The sequence below is a fragment of the Uloborus diversus genome, chromosome 2, assembly GCF_026930045.1.
Source record: "Uloborus diversus isolate 005 chromosome 2, Udiv.v.3.1, whole genome shotgun sequence".
In the NCBI taxonomy this organism is placed as follows: Eukaryota; Metazoa; Arthropoda; class Arachnida; order Araneae; family Uloboridae; genus Uloborus; species Uloborus diversus.
In genome coordinates this window covers 116,570,350-116,597,749 of record NC_072732.1, presented here as the reverse complement: position 1 = coordinate 116,597,749, position 27,400 = coordinate 116,570,350, and the positions used below count along the sequence as shown (strand labels likewise).

General features: G+C 31.4%; 1 protein-coding gene across 1 annotated transcript in view; it reads right to left on the bottom strand.

Moving 5' to 3' along the window:
- Window positions 1-1,742: 1,742 nt before the first annotated feature.
- Window positions 1,743-27,400, bottom strand: part of LOC129217266 (T-complex protein 1 subunit theta-like) — a 47,082-nt gene continuing 21,424 nt past the window's right edge. The window contains exons 7-17 of the mRNA XM_054851537.1: window positions 26,041-26,102; window positions 20,333-20,470; window positions 19,182-19,253; window positions 17,669-17,842; window positions 12,363-12,450; window positions 11,735-11,850; window positions 11,582-11,653; window positions 9,447-9,539; window positions 9,292-9,363; window positions 3,260-3,376; window positions 1,743-2,087 (exon numbers count right to left, since the gene is read on the bottom strand). Coding sequence (XP_054707512.1) covers window positions 2,016-2,087; window positions 3,260-3,376; window positions 9,292-9,363; window positions 9,447-9,539; window positions 11,582-11,653; window positions 11,735-11,850; window positions 12,363-12,450; window positions 17,669-17,842; window positions 19,182-19,253; window positions 20,333-20,470; window positions 26,041-26,102 — 1,076 coding nt within the window. The 3' untranslated portion in view covers window positions 1,743-2,015. The remainder of the gene's footprint in view (window positions 2,088-3,259; window positions 3,377-9,291; window positions 9,364-9,446; window positions 9,540-11,581; window positions 11,654-11,734; window positions 11,851-12,362; window positions 12,451-17,668; window positions 17,843-19,181; window positions 19,254-20,332; window positions 20,471-26,040; window positions 26,103-27,400) is intronic.

Sequence of the window (27,400 nt, the reverse complement as noted above, 5' to 3'; positions counted from 1 at the left end):
ATATCTAAATCTATAACTTCAGGATGATGGGCAGACTTCCTTTCTTGCAGACGATAGAAAAAGGCTCAGATGTTAATTTTATTTGTTGCCATTTTGCATAAAATTTTGCAGTTGCTGTTAGCACGCATTTTCAGGCTTCCCCAACAACTACTTTAACAATAGTTTATTTCAGGGGTGTAAGTGGACTCAAGTAAAATGTTCGGAAGCTCGACCTCCCCCTCCCTCTGTAAAAACTCTTCAAATATATACAAAATCATTTTAAAAAGTTTTTTAAACATAATTTTTCAGTTTTAGAAGGTTGCCAGACCAAAATTTTTTGGAAATGTCTGATTACAAACACCCGTAGTTTATTATTCTAATGATGATTTACAAAAAAATTAGAAAGTCCACTAAGTGATCATAACGCTCCTGTTGACCATAACATGGAAATCTGAACTGCTGCAAAGAGACCATATCCTAGTAGCTGCACTAATGTGTATGATTTCAGCATTTATTCAAACTATTATGATGCCCACAACATACAGTTGGCTCTCTGTTTAACGGCGCTCTATTTAACGACTTTCTCTAATTAACGATGGCTTTTCACGGTCCCAGATGATACACTATAGTGTTAAAAGCATTCTATTTAAGGGCGATTTCTACTTAAGGACGATTTTTTGTGGTCCCTTGAAAGCCGTTAAACGGAGAGCCAACTGTACATCTAAAAATTAATATTGAAAAAAACCCTTTCAAGTTAATCTCCTGGTTTTGATTAAATTTCTTAAAATGTGTATTTGATTATTTTGTTTGAGGAGAAGGTGTCAAAGTATGGGAATCTCTTGAATGAATCAGGGTGTTGGCAGCTGTATTTTACGGTCATACAATTGCTATTTACTACAAAAGTAAAATTTTCAGATAACAAAAAAATACTTTTCAAAATATATCTTCAAATTCCCAAGGGACCCGCTAAAACCTTCGAGGAATTGGTAGTTCCAGATATCGAAAGTTCCTTTCCCAGTCTTCTGAAGAATAATTTTTTACTTTCTTTTTCAGGAATAGTGCATAATGGACAGACTACAACACTTACAGGTTGGATAAATTTAATCATTAGTGCTACGTAAAAAGATCTTTACAGAGGATATGTTTTAAGCAAGATACTTTGAAAAAAGTAGTTATCTTCGACTGCAACCATTTTTTATCGCATCCTAAAACATCATTAAACTTGCATGTCGAAGGCTCTATTTCTTTTCTCTTTATATCAGTTCGTATTACTTTTAAGTGTCTTTTAGTCTTAAAAGCAGATTATTTCATCCTGAAAATAAAGGCCACTTTTTAAATTTTTGTCAAAATTTCAAGTCTTTCAAAGATAAACCAACAATGAAATTTTGACTGTCAGTCACCGCACAAAGTAGCCCAATGGGCTACTTTTGATGTAATCTTGCACCATTGTCCTCATTAAGGAGCACTACTGCGAATAAATTATCCCCTCCACACAAGCTGATAAGCAAAGCAATGCATTAAAGGGGAAAAAAGAAAACCTTTTTTTTTTCTTGTTTTGGCTGCATTTTTATGCATAAAATAGAAAGGTATTTTTGTAAAAAATTATTCGAGATATAGAGAAAATTTAGTATTGAAAACACTACATTATTTAAGGACCGCATGAAAACTCTGAGACAGAAGAAGATTCGAGTTACGAAGAGTTGACTGTACTGTAATTGATAACTTAAAAGTATGATTAACATTTATCATTAAAACATCATCACTATACATAACTGCAAGATTTATTCCTACAGTTAATGATACAAAAAAATCACTTTCCCTTTTCAAAAGAGTACAAGAGTAAAATAACAAAAGATGATATTTTCTATAAATACATTTCTTTTTTTGCATCAACCTTGAACAGTGAAGTAGAATGAGCTTTGCAAAATAATTTTATGAATGTTTATGTCTTGAAAGTTAGTAAGCAATTTGACAAGCGTCAAAACAGCTTTGACAAATGTAGCAAGAATTTTGATTAAGTCTATTACAAAAGATCATCAATCATCATCAGGATCATTTCCGGGGCCACTCTTAGGCTTGGGACCACCAGCAGGCTTGGACATAATTATCTGTAACAAACAAAAAATAGCATTTTTTCTACTTCATAGGACTCAAGATCATATGCACAATTCCACAGTAAGAGACATATCTGTTTATGAAGAACATTGACTCTACTTCCACGAAAAGTTTTGAATATTTTTACCAACAATATTAAAATAATTTTTTTTCAGTAATGTACGTATATTATAAGATCCAGTCTTTACTGAGATTAAAAAAGGTATTTAAATAATAATTCTCGAAAGCTTCAAAATATAATTGCATTATTTTATATGGAAGTAGATTCTTCATAGAGTTTACACAATTAAACAGGAATCTAACATATTCAGCCTTCACACAGTTTTTTTGCTCCACAAGTGATTAATTAATTAAATTGCTTATATTTTAGCAGACTTTTTCAAAGCAAGACTAAAACATTTTCATTCTGCTAATAATAAAATGAAAGGTGCAAGTGCAGTTTGCAAAAAAAAAAAAAAAAAATCCAAAACTTAATTGCACTTTTTCATCATGATGATTGAATACTTTATGGTTATTCCCAAAAATTAAGATAATCTAGAAAGAAATTCCCTTCTCTATATCTAGACAGGCAAGGGACGTTTTTGTAAAACTAGTAGCATTAGCATGAATTTGCTAATAATAAGTTCAAAGGAAAAGAAGTTGATTTCTGACTGTTTTCAATTCATGTTCCATCCAGAAAGAACATACTTTCAATTTTACAGAAATGTTTCTAAAAGAATTAATTCAGTTTAAAAAAAAAAAAGTACTTTGAATTCTAACTAGAAAAAAAAAGCATGAGGGAAAAAAATTTTTGCTTTAAAGTTATGTTTAATACAAGTATTATGCGTTATTACTATTTTTTCAAATTACTCATAAATGCAATTATTGCTAAACTTTACATGTAACTCAGCATTTTTTGCATTAAAGCGTGCAAAAATTCACACTTTAGCATTTTTGCTACAGCTCCCCCCCCATTTTGACTATTTTTTCTTTCTTAAAAAAAAAAAAAAAAAAAAAAAAAAAAAAAAAAAAAATCCAGCTTAAAGGAAGACTTGAACCACAAGTTTTACCAAAATTGTAAAAAGTAAAAAGCTGCAACAAATGTAAAATTAATTCTTTTTTATAAAGCGACCAAATTCTGTATAATACGGAAAAATATACACATTTGACAAATTATTTAACATACCTGATCAACTCGCAAAATAGTTGCAACAACATTTGCTGCATTTTTGATTGCCCAGTGCTTGGTAATGTAAAGATCAAGAATACCTGCTTGTTCTACATTTTTAACAGCCTGTTCCCCCTAATAGAAAAAAAAAAAAGTAAAAATCATACATAATAAAAATAATAGCAAAGATGGTAGTAACAAAAAATAATATTTTGAAATTAATGCTTTAATTGTTCTCAGGTGGAAGGTATTTCTCCTCAAAGAAGTGGAATAATTAAGAATATAATAATGCTTTAAGAAAAGGGTGAATGTGGCATTAAACAGGTATATTTAGAGGAAATATTAGCTTCGAGTCTAGTTTCAATGGTCTTGCCCTTTAAATTGCATTTGAACAAACCAAATTTATAAATATTACTTGAATAAAATTATTCTGGGCAAAATAATACAGATACAATGGTCTTAAGCTTTAGTTAATTAATTTTTTTTAAATAATTCAAGGGCCTTCTTGAAGAATGTAAGGTTTATCCAAAATTAATGCAGAGAATGAATGGGCGAAACTCATTTTAGGTGAAATACATAAACATAATACAAGTACTTTCATACAATATGTTTGATAATTGGCAGGTTAAGTCATTAAAAAAAATAAATAAATAAATAACAAAAATAGCTCTCATACACTCGATTTAATACCCTTATACACAAATATTTACTCTGGTTAGTGAATATATAAAAAAAATGTAGGTTGCTTTCTTAAACAGGAGTTTTACCTTTCAAAAACCAAAAAATTAGGCCTGTCATCAATTCCCCAACTTTGAGAAATATATGTACAGTGTTGCAATGATTCATTCCTCTTCTTAACACTATGTATTCAACAGTACTGCAAGTACAGCAATGGTGAATGTATGAAAATGACTTCAAGCTCAAAATGTTTAGGGATTTTTTTTTCACATGGTGCAGTGTTTCGTAAAATAGCCACAAAGCAAGAAACTAGTTTTTGAGCGGTACAATTAGTGCAATGTAATCTGTTATGGCAATGCTCTGTGAGCACACTAAAGAGCTTTTTTATCCCTACTATCAAAAACATCAGAGCTTAAGGATTGCTTTCACATGCAGCAGTGATGACCACTACCAAGGCAGTGTGACAAAATATGTAGGACCTATCACTTTACCTCCAGGACATGTTTCAGATGACTCAAGGGGTAGCACATCAAACAGTTATAGAGTATACAAGAAACTTGAACTACTGTATTTTCCTGCTTATAATCCACGGATTAGCGGTGCTTTTGTTTTTTCTCAACAGCCAAAAAAATACGCATTGAACGTCAATATTTGCAGCAGGATTCGTCGAGACCGTTACCCTGCCTGTATGTTGTTTATTTTACAAAGCTTGTACGTTCATCTTACGCGTAAAATAAACAACATACTGTAAGGGAAGAAGCCTTCATTTGCACAAGATTAGACCATTTGCCCTTTTCTTGACTCTTTGTCTTCAAGTAATTAGCATACTATAATGAACTTCAAGAAGAAATCACTATTTTTACATTATTTTTTATATTAGTTTTGAATATAACTTAACAGTTACTACTTCTTCACATTTTTAGTTCAGTTGCTAAAATTGTATGCATTATAAAATCGAAACTTAGTTTTTTCTTTGTATCCTATTATCTGCGGATTATACGCTGCCCAGGCCCGTGTCCAGGATTTCATAAAGAGAGGGGTTGAAACCTTTTCCCTTTGTAACTTACGTTGTCAATGGAAAACTAACTACGCGTGTTGAATAGTTCATTTTAGTTCCATAACTAGGCTTTTTTTTAAAAATACGTTCCGCGTTTTTTTTTAAATGAAATCTTATTTGTACAGTTGAACATTTTGTAAAAGCACACATATTTCTTTTATGCCACCTCATTTTCCTTCTTTTTTTTGAGCAATCACGATTGCTTATTGTTCTCACTTGATCGTCTTTGATGTTGTGGTTCCTTTTTCAGCTTGGAGGAGGGACACCAGCACCACCGCCCACCGGCCTCTGCAGGCGCGGCTCCGAGCGCTGCCTCCTGGAATCCGTTTCTTCTGGTCGGTGGCGTCCATGTCCTACACACACACACGTTCATACACACAAGCCTTTACACATACACACACGCCTACGTGCATACACACAGGTGTACGCACACACACAAGCCAACACACGCACGCATGCGCGCCTACACATACACACAACGATACACACGTAACCACCCAGGAGGAGGGGTAGGCTTGGGAGGACAGGAGCTGTTTCTAGAAACAATAGCCCCTAATGAGCAGGGCCCTGTCGCAACTCGTGATTGCGAAAAACATATTTGAATTCAAAATTTCAGAATTCAAAATAATTATCTTTTATTTTCTTTTGTTTTTCCATCAAATAACATTGAACAGAAATTAAATGAAAATAAAAATTTTATTAAAAAAAAATTGCTGTTTCATATAGAAACATTTTTCTACTGTGTGAAATGACTAATTCATCCAACGCTAAAGGCGTACCATAAAAAGACAGTAAGCAAACTAACCATTTTTCCTGCCTCTAAGTTTTTTTTTTTTTGGGGGGGGGGGGCTACGTCATTGCCTAATATTCTTTTAAATAGTTTTCCCCTGCACGCTTACAGCATTGCCGGACTCTCCAACCATTCCATTTTTTCAAGCATTTAGAAGCGAAGGTGCTTGGGAACATGGGCGGATTTATGGGGGGGAGGGGGGAGAGGGGGGCAGTGCCTCCCAGTTTTGAAAGGACTTTATATAGTAACAACACATCTTCCAAAATCTTAAAACAAAAAATGACTTTTTCTTTTTTGAATAGTTCAATGAAAATGAAGAGAAAAGCAAATGTTCTTTTCTGATGGGAGAAAAGAAAAAGGGGGGGGGGGGGGGGAACGAACATTAAATACAAATACTACAGCTGTCACTGGGGTGCTGAAAATGTGTCTAAATTCACTATTTTGGACTGAAAACCATTTGGGCAAGTATATGAATGAAAATATAAGCTAAACGAGCTATACATTAAGCTGCAACACTTTTAATAATTGACGGTTATTTTAACAAATTAGAACCTAAAGCAAACGGGGAAGCCTCCCCCCCCTTCACGCTAACAGAACGATCTACTCATTAAGATTTGTGTCCACATTTCAAGTTTATTTTTGCATAATATTTATGTTCTTAATAGATTAGATAGCCTTTTGAGAAATTCTAAAAAACATTTTTTTTCCTTCTCTCTCTCTCTTTTTAAGAGAGAGAGAAAATAAATACTTTCGCAAACTGAATAAATTTCAGTTATCTGAGTGTTCTGATTAAATGAATCTTTTAACTTAGAAGGAGAGTACAATTTTACTTACTTTATAAACGCTGTTTAAAAAGTAAGGTAAGTCATAATCATTTAAGTCTAAGTGAGTCAGTCTTTGTCATTATTGAAATCTAAATAATTGAGTCATCAAAAGTAAAAGTTTTGGAAAAATTTTCTGAAATTTTATAAAAGTCTATAAAAACCTAACAAAGATTCGTAAAATCGTAAAAATCCTTTAACCATAAAAACTGACGAATTTTCGTAAAAATTACAAAAAAAAAAACAAGCAAAAATTTGCAGGTAAGAGTGAATTACAAACAGGGCCAAATTTTCCTATAAGATAAACAAGCTATTGCTTAGGGCCCCTGCTTTACAGTGGGTTCCTTAAAATATGGAAGTTGCTTGAAAAACCTAATTTCATTTTTAAGTGCTTGAAAACCTTGAATAATTGGAAATGTGCGGCTACATACCTTAAATTTTAAAATTTCTAACAAATGGTAGAGGGGGAGGAATGCCAAAATATGTCAAATTCAGCTCCTTGCCGCATCTTTTATTAAAAATGTAAAACGTTTGTAACATATTATTTGAAATAAGTTTTTGTGACTCACATGTTTCATATCATGCTATTTATTCAATTCCGAATGCAGTATTTTGGAAATTCTTTTGTATTGATTGCTTTTATCTTACTTCTGCACATTGTCTATCTGTTTAGCACGGAAAAAAATACACACTACTTCATTTCTTTTCGTTTTCAGTCGCACTTGCAACTGAAGAAAAGTTGTTGTCATGAGAAATCTATGGTTTCTTTTTTCTCTTAAATTTAAAATAGTTATTTCTCACAAAGTTAGAACAGAACTGTAAAAGTTTACAATCAAGTACTAAAATATCAGAGACTGGAAAGTACAAATGAAGTGCGTTAAATAATTTTATTTATTCTAGAGTCCTTGAAAATAATTAGATAAGTATTTGAACATCCTAAGCAAAGTGGGCTCCAATTACTTCTACTGCATATTGTTAATCTGTTTAGCCAGGAGGAAAAAAAATGATACACTACCTCTATTCCTTTTCATTTTCTGCACTACTTATAATTAAAAAAAGGTTGTTGTAAGGAGAAATCTATAGTTTATTTTTTCTTTCAATCTTAAATGACTTTTCTTACAAAGTTTGCACAATACTGTACAACTGTATAATCTAGTTATCAATTTCTATGTCTATCCAATTAACTTTTATAAGAAGTTACAAAATGCAGAATTTTATACCCATTTTACAAAATTTCCTCCAGGGGAGAAACCTCCGGCTCCCTAAAATTGGAGATATTCTATTTCCCGCTTAAAAGGGAGCCCTCTGCGTCACTCTCTTGATACCAGCTCCCTCTCTTAAGGTCAATTCAAAAAGGACAGCATTAAAACACACATTAGTGAAAATGACGCACAAAAAATAAAAGTATGGACATATGCATCACAGGAAACATACCAAAAAATGGGAGTGGGGGGGGGGGGCAATAAAAATGTTGCTAAAAAAAAAATCCTGCCCCCCCAGGAACTCAGTCTTAAATCCACCTATGCTTGGAATCCTAGCAATTCAGGAAAATGTTAATTGTTAAAGTTGGGAAAATATTAAAGAGGGTGAATACTGTATCAGAGTTTAACTCTAAAATTAATTAAAACTTAAAATACGTTTTGGAAAATCGTTTAATGATTCATTGATTTTTTTTTTCAATGGGAGGGGTTTAACCCCTAAAACCCTCCCCTTGGACACGGCTCTGACGCCGCCGCAGATAATTTACAGGAAAATATGGTATTTGAGGTTTATTTTTTATATTTATTCTCACTGTTTATTTAATTATTTTGAAAAACTAGCCTTTTTTAAAAGAATGAACCATTTGTAGACACCCTGTATTTACATATAAATGGGCTTCTTTTTGATGCAACTTGTATTAAGTGGTTGCCCTAGAAAACTATGAAATTACAGGCCTGCAAAAGATTGATAATGAAACCATTTGGTCAAAAATCAATATTTTCACCAATACATTATTACGGTTATCATTTAATACTACTTACCACACTATACATTTATGTTAATATCTAAAATTTAAATATCCATTGATCTATATACAAATACATATAATTGTAGATATTTTTTAATGCTTTTACAGGTGTACTTCACACATTAAAAACCAGAAATAGGCTCTAAAAAATTAGGCAAGCGAATTTTTATGTTTTGCACTTAGTAAAAATTTGGCAATTTAGAGAAAATGGGATGGCGGTGTAGCAATTGGATATTTAACAAACAAACCAAAAAAAAAAAACATACATACGGTATGAACCGATAATTGCCTCCATTAAGTTGGTTAAAAATCTTATATTAAAAATCTTATATTTTGTTACTTTCTTTTTATATAAATTTATTCTGATAGTTGGCAATTTTTTTAAAGACCAAATTCTGGCCTCAGGTCTCAAAACTGACACCCATGCACTTAAGCTGATTATAAGTTACTTGAGAGCAGTATATTCTATTGAAACTATTTCTAACCTTTTGGCCCTTTCATTCTAGAGTCAGCACTTTTTGTACATGATGACTTAAAAGCTTTTAGCCACAGGGTTTAAAAGTTGGAGAACATCCAATCTGTGTATGATTTCTTTTCAGACTCATGTACTTGAGGAGCCATAGTATCATTAATAACTTTTCCTCACTTTAAAAATAATTTTGAATTTCATACATTCTGCTTAAAAGGTAATATTACCTCCACATCAACTCCAATGCTTCTGTTACCTTCTTGATGGGCAGCATATAATTTTGAAATAACTTCATTTGACTAAAATCAGAGGAAATACAAATTAGCTTTTTTTACTGAAAGAAAAAAGAACTTTTACAAAAGGTTTTAAGAAGAAAACAAACCTTTAGTCCAGCATTGTCAGCAAGGGCTTTAGGTAAAGACTCCAAAGCTTCAGCAAACTTTTTCACTGAATACTGCTCCAGACCTGGTAAAGTCTAAGAAAATGCATTCTATAAATTAACATTTTAAATCAAAATACCTAGAAGTTCACTAGAAACAATTTGAATTACAAACTAAGTGAAAACCTATCTGCCATTTATTTTATTCACAAATAAACTGCAAAATTTATTGTACTACAAAACCAGTCGAAAAGTATAGAATCGTTCACAAACTAAAATTTTAAATCTTTATAGACTGGGAAAAGTGTTAAACTTGTTTTACATTTTTATAAATTCACTTACTTGTTTTATAAATTAAATTTTAATATTGGAAATTGACACAAGATTGGTTAGGGCAGCAGTGTCAAGTCTTTGCCTCTGTTTGAAATAACAAAAAACTGCGAACCCCTGGTATAAAGCATATTTTAATTAAATATATTTTTCGGATGGGTAGGGGAATTTTCACTTTGCTGACTTTCATTTTGTTTTGTTTGCAATACATATTTTAACTGAATTCGTTATTCTTATTGGCGGGAGGGGAAGCGTTTTTATTTTATGTCTTCCTCGATGTCTCTGCAGGCAACTTCGCATTGGCATCGTGAAGGGACTACAGTGCCGGCAAAAAAAAAAAAAAAAATCTTTAAATTTACTTGACAATTAAAAATTTTACATGCAAACTTCCTGTCATGATTTTATTTGGCATGCTCCCTAGTTATTTGACCGAATACAGAATAATTGGCCAGATTGTGGCCGAAGTTTTGGTATTTGTCCAATTCAAAGGAAGCAGGCTAAGTAAAATCATGACAAGAAAAAGTTATGCAAAGTTTTTAATTGCCAACCAAATCAGCACTCTTCAAACTCTGTAGAGCTTATTTCTACATTTTTGTGAAAGTATCTCTCATACCCACGGAGATATAAGCATTTCCTTCAAAAATGAAAATTTTATTTTAATCTTTTTTGGCTCATAGCCCACAGAGTTTTCTGTCAACCATTATAAACTTTCAGATTACTTGACAGTATACAAGAGAAACATGATAATAAATTTGAAATTAAAATATTGAAAATTTGTTGAAACATGAACATTTAAAGCAATTGAATTTTCACAGCACATGCGCGAAAGATATCATTTTATAACCTTCATAACTCAAAGCCCAGATAGATCCTACACCTTGTGATAAAGTTCCAGCTCAATAACTTTAAAATCCAAAACATTATCAGTGACCTAATGAGCCGAATTTCAATAATTCTTGGATAGGCGACGAATCGTAAGGGGTCATTTGCAAGCTGGTAATACTTGCCTGCCGTCATTCAGTTTGGATTCGTAATAAAAAGATTATTTGGGAACGATCAATCACAATTCCTCGCTTTTCAAGAGTTATTGTAATTCAGCTCATTAGATAGCCAATAACTTTTTAAATTTTTGAGGTATCAAGCTGGAATGTTATCCCGAGGTGTAGGATCTATCTGGGCTTTGGGTTATTGAAGGTTATAAATCTATATGGGGTTATATATTTTTCGCACACACGCAGTGAAAATTCAACTGCTTTAAACATTCATATTTCAAAAAATTTTAAGTATTTTAATTTCAAATTTTAGTAATTTGTTTCTCTTGTATGCTGTCAAATATTCTGAAAGTTTAGTAATGGTTGAGGAAAACTCTGCATGTTATAAGCCAAAAACCTTAAAATAAAATTTGCATTTTTGAAATAAATATTTATTTTTTTGTGGGTATAAGAGATACTTTCACGAAAATATAAAAATTAATTCTACATAGTTACAGTGCCAATAAAAAAAATCTTTTCATTTGGTTGGCAATTAAAAACTTTACATAACTTTTTTTTGTCATGATTTTACTTGGCATGCTCACATGTGAATTAGCCAAATACCGAATATTCTGCCACACTCTAACCAATTATTCGATATTCGGCCAAATCACTAGGGAGCATGCCAGGTAAAATCATAAAAAGAAGTTTTCATGTAAAGTTTTGAATTGCCAACCAAATGTAAAGACTTTTTTTTGCTGGCACTGTATTAGTAGTACATTATTTACACAAAGTCATTGTGGACAAAGAAAAAAAAAAACACTTAAACATACTTACTTCACCATATTTTGTGATTTGTTTTGCTAATTCAATTTCTGTTGCACCTGCTCCAGGAACTAATCTACCATCCTGTTAGAGAGTAAATAATATAAAGAAAAGAGTGCTTCATACATTTTTTTATACATTGATTAAGTAAAGTATTTGATTTACCTGAGTTAGGGCTTTGTAATTATTGACTCCATCATCAATAGCACGATTTAATTCATCCATCAAACTGTCAGTAGATCCTCGAATAACAATTGTAGAAATCCGAGACTGCTTATTGTCTAAAATTAAAAATGGTTTTTAAATATAAAATAAATATTTAAAAAAAATAATTAAAAAAATATATTTATATCTGAATTAATAACAACTTGAATTCAAATTATGTTTTTTCTAATCATAAGTTGCAACAGGACACTACTAGTTGGGTCTTGTATGTAAGTGCGTGGAGGGCATGGACGTACTGCCCGGGAGTGGTCCTGCTAAGGGGAGACCATAATTTTACAGCGCCATCCCTTTTTTAAGAGTAAAATCTGCTTGTCTTGAATGAATACAAACCATTTTTAACCACGGCGAAGAAATTTTGACTTTTTAATCGATATCAAAACAATGAGCTAGACTTATTCTCGTTGTCATGGTAACCTAAAAAATCAGAGCAACATCAACCTCTGTCAAGTCAACTTAATAAACAATTGATGATTTCTCAAAAAACCCCACACCAAATAAAGTAAAAAAATTAACATCAATGATATGAATAAATGTTCTCCCCACTATCAAATGAAAAATACATAATTACCTTGTTTAAAAATAATAACAGGTGTCTCTCCAATTTCAGAAACATACACTTGATCACAGAATCCAATTTCTTCTTGAGAAGGTGGAGTCTAGAAACAGGTTTTTATCACATTAATGTTTGATTGATTAGCAAACAATTTTAACATGTAATAAATGTTGTACTCAAGTTCCAGTGAAAAAGAAATGTGTAACTTCAATTTTAAATGGGAAAGAAAGGTATAAACAAAATGGTACTTTTTTTTTAGTAGTAGCATAGATATGTAGGAATACTTCATTTCTCAACAAAATAAAAATCTTCCATAAAAAAAGTATTAAACGTGTTGAATTACTATCATTTATAACAAGAAGCATATTGTTACAAGTTCAGCCACTTCAAGAAATTCTTTAAATGATGACACAGTTCTTGAGAAAAACACAGGAGATTTATTTAAAACTATGTACGAGAAATATCGTTAACAACCGCTAAATTAACCATAGCAATTAACAGGGTTCATACACTTGTGGTTTAAAAAAATTCCTTGACTTTTCCAGGTTATTTTTTAGAAAATTCCAGGTTACTTGCTTCATTTTGAAATTAAAGTACTTTCAACTTATTTTAGCGTTTCTTCGATGTCGCGCATAATTCATTTTGCTGTAATCGCGTAGCAAGCTTTTAGCATCCACTTTTGGTTTACAATACTTCTTATTTTTTTATTAGTATATAACACAAAACATATTGAGCAAAATGCAAAGCTATTTTTCAGTATAAATATGATAAACTTGTTTCATCGATCGGCCTACCATATGATGCGTAAAAAAATTAACATCCGCCAATCATAGGCCAATGCCAATAATCATCAGTTTTTTATTCTTTCCATATTAAAGGATGCTTTCATAAAAATCAAAATTTTTCTTATCTAAAAAATAATTAATTCTTAAAACTTCATAATTTTTTTTGCATATTTTATGTTACTTTCAATAGTATACATTGAGATACACATTATATTCTGTTTCTGGAAATTTACACCTACTTTCATCATGCAAGCAACCAAATATGGCGACTAAGTGAAAAATTTAAAATAATAAGTAGATTTTTGAATTTGTAGCATAAAAGTGGTTATAAATAATTAATAATCCTTAAAAAATTACAATTAAGAGTAAAATAGTCGGTTTTTAGCACATAAGCGTCAATCAATTAGAATAAAAAAATATTCTGAAAAAATTTTGCATTTTCCAGAAAATAATTACAAACTATCCAAAAATGTCAAAAAAAGAAAAAAAAAAAAAAAAGCGCTGTTTTCAATAGTTTGCATTGCAATAGACATCCAATACCGTTTTCGGAAACTTGGGCATTTAAAAAGTATTAAGTGTACTTCCATCTTGGGAATGATCAAATATTGCGGCAAAGCCAAAAAATGAGAAATAATTTTTTGAATTTGTACCATGAAAACAATTTAAAAACAATAAATCTTCATGAAACTACAATTCGGTTGAAAACTTTTTGGCTTATTTGGGTCCCAGGGAAGGAGGATAAGATTGTAAGTTTTAAGAAAAATATTTTTCATTCCAGGGACGTAGGTAAGGGGGGGGGGTTTGGGGACACCCCCCCCCCCCCGAAATATTTGTCCCAAAAAAGGAGAGAGAGAGAGAGAAAGAAAGAAAAGAGAAGAGAAAGAAAAAAGAGAAAAAAAAAGAGAAGAGAAAAGAAAAAAAAAATCAAATTTTTTTTTCTGAATAACAGTGGTCAAAAATTCACTTCGCTCCCCCCCCCCTCCAGTGCCATTGAAAATCAGCTCAATGAGTGACCCTCAAGCGTAAAGACGCCTCACTCCTCACTGTGCTGCAACATTTTTTTGATAATTGAGTGAAATTTCACACTTCTCTTTAGAAATGAGATTGATTTGTTAAATCTACGAATATGTAGCCTTTTTTTGTCATAGATTCTGAAAATTGTTAAGTATGTTTAATTTTATGAGCGGCGCAGTGGGAATATTAAATACAGTTGAATCTGTATGTTTCGAATTTCACAGGAAGGAAAAAAATCGAGATAAAGAGGTTTTAAGATACGGGGGCTTTAAGAAACTTTATAGAAATTTGGAATATGATGGTGAAAATTTGAAATCGATATTATAGAGAACATGGGCTCTTGATCAAAATTCCTCTGTATTAGTTTTGTTAGGTCTTTGTTCTATTATTACATTATTATGTGCTTTATTACCAGTTTAAAGAAACTTTGAGCATATCTTTTTGAAGAAAACGTCTTTTATTGCTTTTTGGTGCCTGATTTTTTCTTTTTCTTGTTTTTTGATTAATTATTTATCCTCTTGAGGTTAGCAATTGCTGCAAATCTAACCTGGCCAATATTCTAGGATTTTCCTTTTTTCTTTACTTGAAAAAATCTTAAACTTCCCTCCTATCATCTTGGTTTTCTTTAAGGAATCATAATTTTAAGAAAGAGAGCGATCACAGAATAGTACTAAACCAGATAACAGAGCAAAATGGCTTTTAACTTGAATGACCTTTAACCATGAACTTGAAATACTCATCCATAATGCAACTAATACTCAACCTGTGAATTTCACCCCTTTACTCTTCTTCCAAGAAAGTGTTCGAAACGACTGTCCTTTCGTTAATTCTCCTAAAAAACCTATTCGTGGAACGCATTTCTCCTTTTTTTGCCCCTCTTCCCTTTCTGTTTCGAGTTGAAGAAAATGCTTTTGCTTGCTGCTTTGAAGATCATTGGGCTCCGAATCCGAAAATGATAGTATAGCCGGAATTCGAGACATAAGGTTTTTGTTGGCGTTGTGCTGTGATAGTCAAAACGGCCTTTTGCTAACTAGAAAATCCACCGCAATCACATCGATTTGTCGAAAATGTCAGCCAGTATTTACTGCGTATTCTTTTAAAAACGTTTAGTCTGAACTATTTAGAATAGTATATTCTAAGTGAACGTTGTTGTATAATGAAGAGAGCAAAACTGATAACAAGCTTTTCAACCCCCCCCCCCAAAAAAATGTAAATGACGAAAATGGTTGCTCTAAAAAGAGAAAGTTAACGTCCTCTGAAGAAAACGAAGTACAGTCTGCTGAAGCAGCATTAATTCCATCGAACCCTTCTGAAGGAAATTTTATTTTAATTTAAAAGAAAAACTGCATAGCATTACAGGAATAAAATGTTTAAAAACGAAATGAACCAAGACTGTTCTGTACTATTTCTGTTAGCTTGGTTCGCATTAAAAAGTAGAAAATAAACAAGACTTCTGTTTATAACACTCGGAAATTGCTGTTGCTCTCTCAAATAGATATTTATATAAATTCTAAAGCAGGTAATAAAATTAAAAATAAAAACTTGAAAGGAGAACAGATGGTATGCAGCTTTGTGCAAATAACTTTCTACCGCCTATATCTCTTCCCTCTTTTTTAATTCAAATTTTATTAACTGCTTTAGAACTGGCATAAATGTAAATACATATAAAAAGCAACATATAAATATAACGATATGAAAAGTCATTTCATTTTTTGCAGGTTATAATCAAGAAGTCTTTTTTTATTTTATTTCATGCTTTTAGTGTGAACCAAGTTAGTAAAAATAATCTGACCACCGATGAGATTGAAAGTCAAACATCCAGTTCACAGGCGGAAATGGATCCATCTATTAGCTTTCAGGGATGCCAGCTTTTGTAGATGTGTGTTAGCCTCTAAATTAAGCAGCCACACTGAAATGAACGTAACACGCTCATCAGATATTTGATTTTCCCCCTGATTTTGATAGACTGGTTTTGATTAGACCTGTTGCTAGAAAGTTTCACTTTAAATTAAATGGAGAAAAAGGAAAAAAAAGTTAAATTTTCCAAAACATTACAAAAAATAAATTAAAAAAAATTCTTTGATTTTGTTTTGTTTGACACAAGTATCGAACTTGGGGCACCCCATTCCAAAGTATGTAAAAGTTCACACACACACACACACACATATATATATATATATATATATATATATATATACACATATAAAAAATAAAAGAAGTAACCCCCCCCGAAAGTCGGGTCTAGCTACTCCTCTGTTTCATTCCTCAAAAAAATTTAAAGAAAAAAAAAAAAACAATTTGTAGCACATTTGGTGTTATTTTTATCAATTTGCAGTGAAAGAAAACACCCAATTATGCTTTGTTTTTGGAAACTTAGGCATTTAAGGATCGTGTCTACTTCCATCTTGTGAATGACCAAAAATGGCGTTTATGTTTTCCGGTATCCACTTTTTTTTATTGCCAATGTCATTTTGCCTCAAAATTCATACTTTTTTTTTCGAGAAACATCAATAAGAATGAAGATTAGATCTTATGAAACGAAATTCCCTGGTAAAAAATTGGAAAAAAAAATTGGGAAGAAATTTGGAAAATTCCCTGACTTTTCCCTGACATTTTTCACTATGTCATTTTCCCTGACAATTTCAGGTTTTCCCGGAGCGTACGAACCATAAATTAAACAAATATTAATTAACACAGTAAACTCAACGATGGCACACATATTTACATCCAAATACGTTAAAACACAGTGCAAATGCCTCACAATAAACAGCACAACCGCTCAGACGAATCTCAGAGTTAAAAAGCATAACAGACACTCCTTTCATTCACAAGATGCCCGGCATTATTCACCAGCTAAGAAATTTCCAGAAAATCCAACAAAATTCAACCACTTTCTCATATTTTCTTTTAATTCCATTCACAAATCTTATCATTCAGAAATGGGGGGAACGTATACTTCAGTCGAATGTTGGGCGGTTGTATGTACATTACAAGAATCAGGTTACGTTACTAAGATAATTTTAGATGAAAAATAATGGAATAAATGCCAAATTTATCCCAATTACAACAAATTAATCACAAAAATAACAACTATTTACAGAATTTGTAACAATATATATATATATACTAGTAGACCTGACAGACTTCAGTTAAAATGCTGCAAATTCAAAAATTATACTTTTTTCAATAAACTATAAATTGGTAGGATCATTTTGTTGAAAAAATATCTTTAGCTGGTGCTGCAACGCATACATTTACTACAGCTGGACTCATTGAATGGGTGTGAAAATATTTGTTGAGTATAAAGTTTAAGCTTCCAAAAAATTTTGGCGTTGCCTGTGACGGAAATAATTAGGAGAAACAATAGCTATTTTCATTTGTTTTCTTTATGATAGAAAGAACTCAAATCATATGACATTGATATGATTAGAAATCAAGCTCTATCTCCACTCTTAGAGCAATTCATACATTAAGTTTTTGATTTAACACAAAATAATGAGTAAGTAATACAGGCATACTTACAATTTTCGGTAAGGGAACTGCTCCAACTGTTTTACAGAGTCTTCTAACATCAAATTTAGATTGTAAACGAACAGCCATTACTCCATATTTGTTTAAATAATGTAAAGTCATATCACCAAACTTTCCTCCAGATACAACTACATTTACTCCAGCTTCAACAATGGATTTCACTTGCTACAAACAAAACTTAACTATGTTAAACACTAAAGTACTTTTAAGCATACAAAATATTTATTGTATATAAACTGCCAAAAATTTGTTTTTCTAACATTAGAGTACTTTCTTCAATACATTGAAAACAATGCAAAACAATTATACATTTCTAGAGATTTTTTACAGCTGCTGACAGGTAGCTTAACCTTCTACACTGCCTTATTGGTATTAGTTATGCGATGAAAATACAAACTAATACACTAGTCACTAGGGCGGTCACAAGGTATACAGTGAATTATTTTTGTTTTCACAAGAAAATTCTTTTTTGATATCCATTACAACCCGACTCATTAAATATTGAATACCACTAATTAAATTTTCGCAGAAAAATTGACGAGATGCAACATTAAAACAATAAAATTCCCTATGAAATGAGACTAAAGCCAGTTTTTTAAAATGATTGTTTTCCATTTTATTATAGAAAACCTACAATTATTTGCTAAAAATTGTAGTTTTTCTCAACTTTACCTTCACTAAGGGACATGTTAATACTAGCTGATTGAGCTGAAACTTTACTAATCTCACTCTTTAGTTTGCTGGCACATTTTTGGAGGTTAGAAATTTGAAAATTGATTTCTTGCGACCACCCTATAAGTCATTCAAAATAACTTGAAGCAAAAATCATTCTTCATTACGATATCTACTATACCCAAGCACTTAGGACACATCATTACCTTACCTAAGATCCACTAGCCACAAAAGGCAATGGATTACTTGACTCTCACTATTTACCAATCACAAAGTGAATGACATTAACATCAAACAACAGCAAAATGAAATCAACACAAGCAATCTTTACTGCTCAGAAATAAATAAAATACTGGCTTTTTAAACTATATTTTGCACATTTTAGTTGAAGTTTTCACAGAACTTACAGAAAATTTGCACAGCTTGTAATTTATCTGAATACTGAAATTTATAAAGATAATTTTAATTCAAAAACTGAATTTATAATTCAAAAACATGAATGGAGGGGAGCTTGCTTCACTTTTTGTGAAGTTAGTGGTAATTCAAATTATTTAAACTAGAATTCAATGGTTGAATACAAATCTCAATTATTCTTCCATTTTTTCTTTTCTTTGCTGTCAATTATTGTTTAAAACTCTTCACCTTGATCACATATTTCTGTAATTTTTAATCTGCAGACAATTTAATTGAGCCATATAGTTTAGCAATTTCTTGATTTATTAAGTTATACACTATCACATAAATTTCATATTCCATAAATTTCTCCTCTACCGTTGAAACATTTTAAGAAATTCTCAAATAATGAGATAGATTTTACTGCAAATTTACAAACCTGCTCTAGTAAGTTTTCCTCCCCTCTTGAGTAATCTAAGAGTTCAGATGCAGATTTAATTAGCACGGTTCCCTAGGAAGAACACTATGTTTTAGTTTAAGTTTTAATTGATGCACAGTACATAAAAAACAGAACATACAAATAAAAAAACTGAACACATTATTACTCTTTAAAATTTTTTTAAATTGCTTTTAAAAACAGCAATAAAAATTACATTAGAAAATAAATACAGATCACAGAACCATTTCTAGACAACCTAGTAATTATAATAAAAGACCTGAGTAACTACACAGTGCCTCCTTTGCACAAGTCAAAAATTTCCATTTAGGAATTAATAAAAACTTTTGTATTATTTAATAAACTTTTTGCATAACATATTTTAAAATGTTTTAAAATTATTTCTTTTATCATCAGCAAACAAAACATTTTGAACTCGATTGTGACAATATTAGCAGAAAAAGTAGATCTCATTGATAGACAAGTTGCTCTCAGTGGTCAAACCATGCTTGAAAAATATTCCATTTTCAAAAGACAATAATAAAAGGGCATTGCAAAATAAAATAAATAACTAATTTTAAAAAATTGATATTTTTGATAACAAAAAATATGTGGTCAAAGTAAAATCTGTCACCCTAGGCAGCTGGCTATTTTGCCTAACTTTGGTTCAGTTAGTAAGGTTAAAAAAAAAAAAAAAAAAAAAAAAAAAAAAAAAAAAAAAAAAAAAAATGATATGAGGACATCAAATAATTTTTTATTAGAGAGGCTATTAACTTAAGAGTTTCATACAAAAAAGAAAAGGGAGAAAGATTCAATAAAAAAGCAAAACATTTTGAAAACCAAGCAATTTTAATTACTTCTGTATCAGAGTCTTTGTCACAGAGTCTTTACATCACATAAAAAATTGTAGAACAACCAACTTGGAGGCAACAGTTATATTCGAACACAATTAAAAACTCTTTTATTACTCAGGAGAAAATCAGGGTCAAATTAATATATTCAGAGAGAGGAGAAAAAATTTAAATTGTGCATTGCATGCATTTATTTTCAGAATGTGTCAATGATAGCCTAATGCAAGTAGCTGCATTTTCTAGTCTTTAACAATATTCAAAAACATCAACAAAATAGGAATCAGTTTGAGTAATAAAAAGCACCTTTGTTTCTGTTTGCGCTGAATCAAATGGACATGTGAACACTACAACTTTAGCATTATCAATTTTCTGTATATCTCCTTCAACCATCCTTTTGAATACCATGCCCTGCACTATTTCAGAAGAATCAACTCCTGATCCCTAATTTAAAAAATGCATAGATAAATACACATAATTTTTCAGAAAATGAAGTTCCATACAATTTGAGCAATTTTAAAACAACAAAGTAGAAAAATCAAACAATTACTTTAATTAATGTTTTACATTTTATGCACAAATATAGCATTTTATATAAATGATCCATGCAATGTTCAAGTTTAACGATAATAATGGGAAGTAAAAGAATACAGAAATGAACATGTCATAGGTTTCACAAGTGGGATTTCTCTAACATTATTAGCTTATACTTTTCAGAAACAAAAATGTTGTTGTTGTGCGAACATATTTATTTGCTGTAAATCTCATGTCAGCACCTGATGCCACATAGCTTCTTATCAATTACTGTTAGGTGTCAGCTGGTATTGGTGTGTAGTCAGTTTAGCAAACAGTGAAAGAGTTAATAAGAATGTTCAAAAACACAAAACCAAGAACAAATTGCTAGTATTTTGAAAACAATTTAGAAACCTTATCTAATTGACAACAATTTCAAAAATTGCACAAACTTCCTAATTGCCATTTTCGAAGTTTGCTCTCACTCTCCCAGAAAACATCCCTGTTCCCAAAAAATAACCTTCTGTGAAAATGTATTATTTGATACAACAGAAGGTAACTTTTCAGTTGGTTACAATACAAGTAAAGTAAAATTTATTTAGTTAATTAGATTTTTATCTCTGATAATTCTTCTACTCGGTATTAACACATAAACATTTTCTATGATTATTTAAATACATTTGGTTTAAAGTTTCACAATAGTCAGTGCCCTAGAACAGGGGAAGCATTTCAACATTTCACTTGGGAAATCGAGTTTCTTAAATATGTATAACCCCAAAGCGAAACCAAACACATATTAGCTAACAAGAAGTTGTCATAAAATCGGTTTAGTATGAATAAAATTAGTGTTTAGAAACAATTAAAATTTTGATTCATTGAATAAAAAGTTGTCATACAAAACATCTCGCTACTAAAGTTTTTATACCTCTTAGAAAAGTTATAATGCATGATTTTTGGAATTCGGAAGAGCAGAGAATCGTGTTAACAATCTATCAGTGCCCAATGTCGTGCTGTTTTGCCAGTTCAACTAAATGGAAAAGATTTTTTTTCCCTTTGTGCTTTGAAAATATTTCTCTAACCTCCTGAGACATAAAAAATATCTTTCTCTACTAGCTGAGCTGTAGTTAATATTAAATTGTAATAGTTAAAAAATAATTGAAGTAACAAAGTTATGTATGAAAACACTTTTTATATCTTGCTCCTCAAAATCACCCAGGCTACTTAAAAAACTGTGAGGGGATTAAATTTTTCATCATCAAATAATCTAATCATGTCAGCACTCTCAGCTTCAATGAGATACCATCTGCCTGCAGCTCTGTTATTCACTATTCCAGACTGATGAGTCCATAACAAGGACGAAACTGCAGACTCTGGATGTGAAAACCATTCTGTTGTTATATTGCTTGTAATTTTTCTTGCCTCATGCTAAAAATTTTACTCACTGTTGAAACATTTTATTTTTCATTTTCAAAATCTAATCCAAATAACCATAATCCCAGCCAACCATACAGAAAAATAATTATCATCAAATTGTATGTTAATTTCATTCGAAACTGAATCTATTACTTCATACAGGGTTCGTACTCTATTTGAATGAAAAAATTCCATGACTTTTCCAAGACTTTTTCATGACTTCAATAAAAATTTTCATGACCTTGTTCACGAAGAGAATAGCACTATTTAATCTCAAATTTGCTAATTTTTGGAAATGAGCTTTATCAAAACGTCTACATGAATGCCACAGCATCATTGAAGCACTTACTCGTAATGTAAAAAATATAAGTGTACACTAAAAAAACTAAACTATTCTTACTTGTCTTCATCATTTAAATTTAAGTAAGGTAAAAATGCAGTGAAACAAAAATTATGATTCTTAAATGTCTATTTTTTTTATCAGGCAGAATGATAATGAATGGGACAAAGGTTGAATGAGTCATCACTAAGTTTCAATAAATTTGCTTCAAAAGTTGCCTTTTAGTGTCAACAGTGCATTTAATCATCCACGTAACTCAACAGTATTCTTTAAAGTAAAGCCACATAGTTTACTTTTTTGTTTCCAACCAGACCTTTTTTGAAAAAAACCATTCAGTAATGAATCAATCTTCTAATTCAAAAGTATACTTGTTTTGTTCACTTATTTGTACATTTTCAAATGTATATAAATTAATAGGTTCAGAAATTCCAGAACATGTTTGATTCCTGACATTGAACGTAGCAGTGGGTCGCATGGATTCGTTTTGCAGGCCATATGTTAGGCACTACTTTTTTTAGAGTATTAGAATTCCTATTTTTCTGTATTCCTGAATAAAGATCTTTATTTTCTAAAAACCTTCAACAAATTAAGATAAACTCTGATTAATTTAAAAATAAAGTTCTTACGAGTGATGGAATCGAACTTGAAAGCAATTGAATTGCTTTTTTCTTTTTTTTTGAGTGGGCGCGGCAAAACCAAAAACGTGCAAGTTCGCTACTACAGAATATGAAACATCAGAAGTGTTGAAAATAACAGTAATTCAAAATAGGAGATGTCCAAACAGTAAAATCACATCGCAAAAAAGGCAAGCGGCTGCGACAGAAGTGGATACAATGATTTTTCAAAATTCAGATTTGATTTTGGGGATCTTTCAATTTGCCACTTTTAATAGCTTTTATGTGCTATACTGTTAAATCACTCAAGATTTCTAATGCTCTTTTAATTACTGTTACTTTATATCTGTCCAAGACATTTTTCCATGACTTTTCCAGGTCTGAAATTCGCTTATTTTTTTTTCCATGACTTTCCAGGATTTCCATGACCCGTACGAACCCTGTTCATACAAAATATTCAAAAATCAATGTTTGACTTCACATCATCATGTAGATTTTTGTCACTTTTTTTTTTTTGCACCTCTTTAAAATTGGCTCGAAGGAAGAATTTTTTTGAAAAATTTCACGATTAATTGAAATATACATCTATAAAAAATCTATTTTCAGTTTCAATTGTAGATTGAACACTGGTAGTATGGTGCACAGATCAATTATAGATTGAACTGTGGTTTGAATAGTCAAGTAGCAGATCGAAGATATAGATTTTAATAGAGCAAGCATTTTTCAAAAACCTTTTCCCGATGCAATCAAATTGGATAAAAATTCAAGCAAAGTCATACACGCTAAAGGGCGTGAGCTTTTTCACCATTGAAAGACATGTGTTGCAATAATTCTTCCAGTCTTCAAATCACTGCTTTGAAGTTATAGAGAAATGTTTTTTATCGTTTTTAACTCTTGAACATAGGCGGATTTAGGACTGAGTTCCTGGGGGGACAGGATTTTTTTTTTTGGAGCAACATTTTTAATTGCCCCCCCCCCCCTATGTTTTTGTCTGTTTTCTGTGATGCGTAAGGCCATTCTTTACTTCTTTGTGTGTCGTTTTCATTACTGTGTGTAATCATGCTGTCCTTTTTAAATTGACCTTAAAAGAGAGGGAGCTGGTATTAAGAGAGTAACACAGTGCTCCCTTTTAAGTGGGATATAGAATATCTCCAGTTTTAGGGGGCCCGGGGGTTACTCCCCCGTAGGAAATTATCTAAAATGGATATAAAATTCTGCATTTTGAAGTCTTATAAAGGTTAATTGGAAATAATAGGCAAATAATTTTTTTTTTAAGTTTTATGCTTTAAAAATGCTTTGTGATGCAAGTTAATACTTTAAAAGAAATGGTGCACAGATTTAGAGAATAGGTATCAAGAGAGTACATACTACAAATTTGAACAATTCTTAATTTATACACTTGATAAGAAATAAAATTGAAGCACACTTTGCTTAGGAGTTTCAAAGACTTGTCTAATTATTTTCAAGGTTTGGTTGGTTAGATTGGTTTTTTGGTTCAAGAGCCCTTGTAGGCTATACTACGCCAATTCTTTTCTGGGATTTTAGAACCTATCAATAATTTGCACTTGAGTAGTAGATTATGCACTTGTACAGTATTGTTCAAACTTTGTAAGAAACGGCTGTTTTAAGTTTAAAAGAAAAAATAAACTTTAATTTCCTATTCAAAAAAGAAAAAATCATGTTTTTTTTTTGTTATTAAGATTTTGGAAGATAAGTTGTTACTTTATAAACTCCTCCCAAAACTGGGGGCATTGTCCCCCCCCCTATAAATCCACCCATTCTCTTCTAAACTATTCAAAAAACGAAAAAATAATGATTTTTTTTTTTTTTTAAATTTTTGGAAGATGTGTTGTTACTATATAAAGTCCTTCCAAAACTGGGGGGGCATTGCCCCCCTCTGACCCCCTATAAATCCGCCCATGCTCTTGAAGATTATCTTGTGTCACTCTGTGATTGCATAATTATAGAGCCCCATAAAAGGTATTCGGTTGATATGTCTTTTTTTATTCATTAATCACATGCATTTTTAAGAAGTTTCTATGAAAGCATAATAATGTGTTGAGCAGCTGAAATGTGTTTCTAGCAGAAGAAAGTGATGAACATTCATTAAATAAAATATACACTTAAAAAATGAGTGTAAAAGTGAATGTAAAATATCAAGGAATTTTCTTGTGAAAACAATGCAGCCACACCACTTTTCACGAGCCTCTCATATTGGACATACCATCCTTACACTGGGCACACAAATGTGAAATATTTAGCCTATATGAGGCAATGTCTTCTTTAGTTAAAATTAACCATGGTAATGGTTCTCTATCAGTTTTCTATGTTCTGAAAAAGCCGAAAATACTTCATGAATTTCTAAGTCATCATCCAAATAACGAAAAACACTTTTACTAGTCTGAGAATGTGTCGAGTTTCATCAAATAGTTGCTGAGAACCAGCGAAATTTCCTTTAATGAACATTGATTTCCGACTTACATAAATTGAATTCACCCATTTTCTATCATTCTGCTCAAAAAATTTGGGGGTGCGACCCCCCCCTCTTGACCTCCCTATTTGCCGCCCCTGCCCTAGATGGATTCAGAACTGTGTAAATTAACAGTAGAACTTTTTTCATTCATGCAGTTATTCATGTACCAAGTGGTTTCTGAGAAAAAAAAGTTTTTTCCCCCTCTGTTCCAAGGTCTTTACATAAGAAACTTTTCCAGATCTTTTAAGAAAAATACATATTTCCTCATCTTCTAACAGGTTTAACAGGTGGGTCAATGCTGTGTTGATGTTACGTTTAATAAAGCATATTACTCAAAATGAATTACTAATAAATTTAAATGTTGCACAAGAAAATATGAATTCAACGTGAAGTCTTTCCAAGTAGCACACATAACGTTTAAACGATACATGAACGTTTCAAAATGGTTATTATATAATGATAATAACTATTTCACAATATTTATGAAACAAAGCGTGTTTCCTTAGTTTATACAAGTAAATGTTTAAGCAGTGAAATTGAATACAGTAGATTGGTCGATAAATACTAAATTTAAAGTCAAGAAAATTCTTTGGACAATACATGTGTAATTCAAAATTGATTACAACAAAAACTAAGACCATGTTCTATTATACTGTCTTACCAAAATTTTGCAGACTCTTACATTATCCACATTAAATGCAGTGTGTTCAGGCTTGACTAAAACTGAAAACAAAGATGAGAATAAGAAAATGAATTCCAAAATTAACCAATAATAAAAACATATTTCTTACAGTACGAAATAAAAATTTTATAAAAGCAAATGACTCTAAGATACAGTCGAACTCGCTTGTAACGAGACCTGATTTAACGAGGAAAATTATGTATGTGTATAGAGGTATTCCTCAAAAACAATGACGCAATAAACATTCAGACAGTTCAAAGCTACAAATTTCTTCGGTTCTGTACAATGACTGCAAAGAGCAAATATCCCTATGTGCTAGTAATAAGCAAATTCGACTGTAGTATATAAATGGAAAAAATTACCTTTAAGTATTAGGGTTGGCAGGTTTCTGCTGAGGCGGTAAAAACCACTGGTAGAAACCGGTTAAAACCGGCATGGCAAAAACCCTTTTCTGCCACATTTCTGGCAGAAACTGGCAAAAACTCAAAAAATGACATAAATGCAATTCTTGACATACAATAGAAAATGTATAAGAAAAATAATTAAATATTAACCCAAATACAATTTCTTTACAACACTATCACTATTTAAATCAAATTTTACATTGTTTTTACACTGCAGCAACCTTAACAAAACACAAGTTTTGACGAAGTTTCTAAACCTAAACAATTTCTTAATTTGTTGTGCACAAAGGAGAAATTTGCGAAGATTCTTTCAATCCAAGCAGAACTAGCTGGCAGTATCATCAAAAAACAAGCAAGATTCACAAAACTTTCATCTATATCACATTTTTTCAAATTGAACCACCATGCGATAGCTGGAGTAGTTGTTACAACTTGATTGGAAAAATAGGTTTCGGAAAAAGGGGTCAATTTGTTTTGTAAAGCTATAGTATAAGGTACATAATCAGGGTTAATATTTGCGAGTAAAGTTCGGGCACTTTCTTCTTGATTACATGATAAATTACTCCCAAATACTTTGGATGGAGCATATAGACGAGTAAATGGTTATCAGTAACTGCTTGAATAAATCTGTGCATCACTTCCTTCTCAAAAGCACACATAAGAGCGTCTTTTGTTAAACGAATACAAACATCGCAAGCCTCTGCAATTGAGCAGTTCTCTTTTTGAACTGAATCCAGAGCAATAGCAACAGGTTTTATCTGCAGCAGCAAGTGTTTAACTTCTTTGTGAATCATCTGATTATTTATAATCTGAACAATACCTTTGTCATGAATATCATCTTCATGTTCTTCTAGTATTTGTAAATAATATGGGCGATTCTTCATAAACGACTCTAAGCAGTCCACCTAGCTATTCCACCGTCTATTACAAGGTAA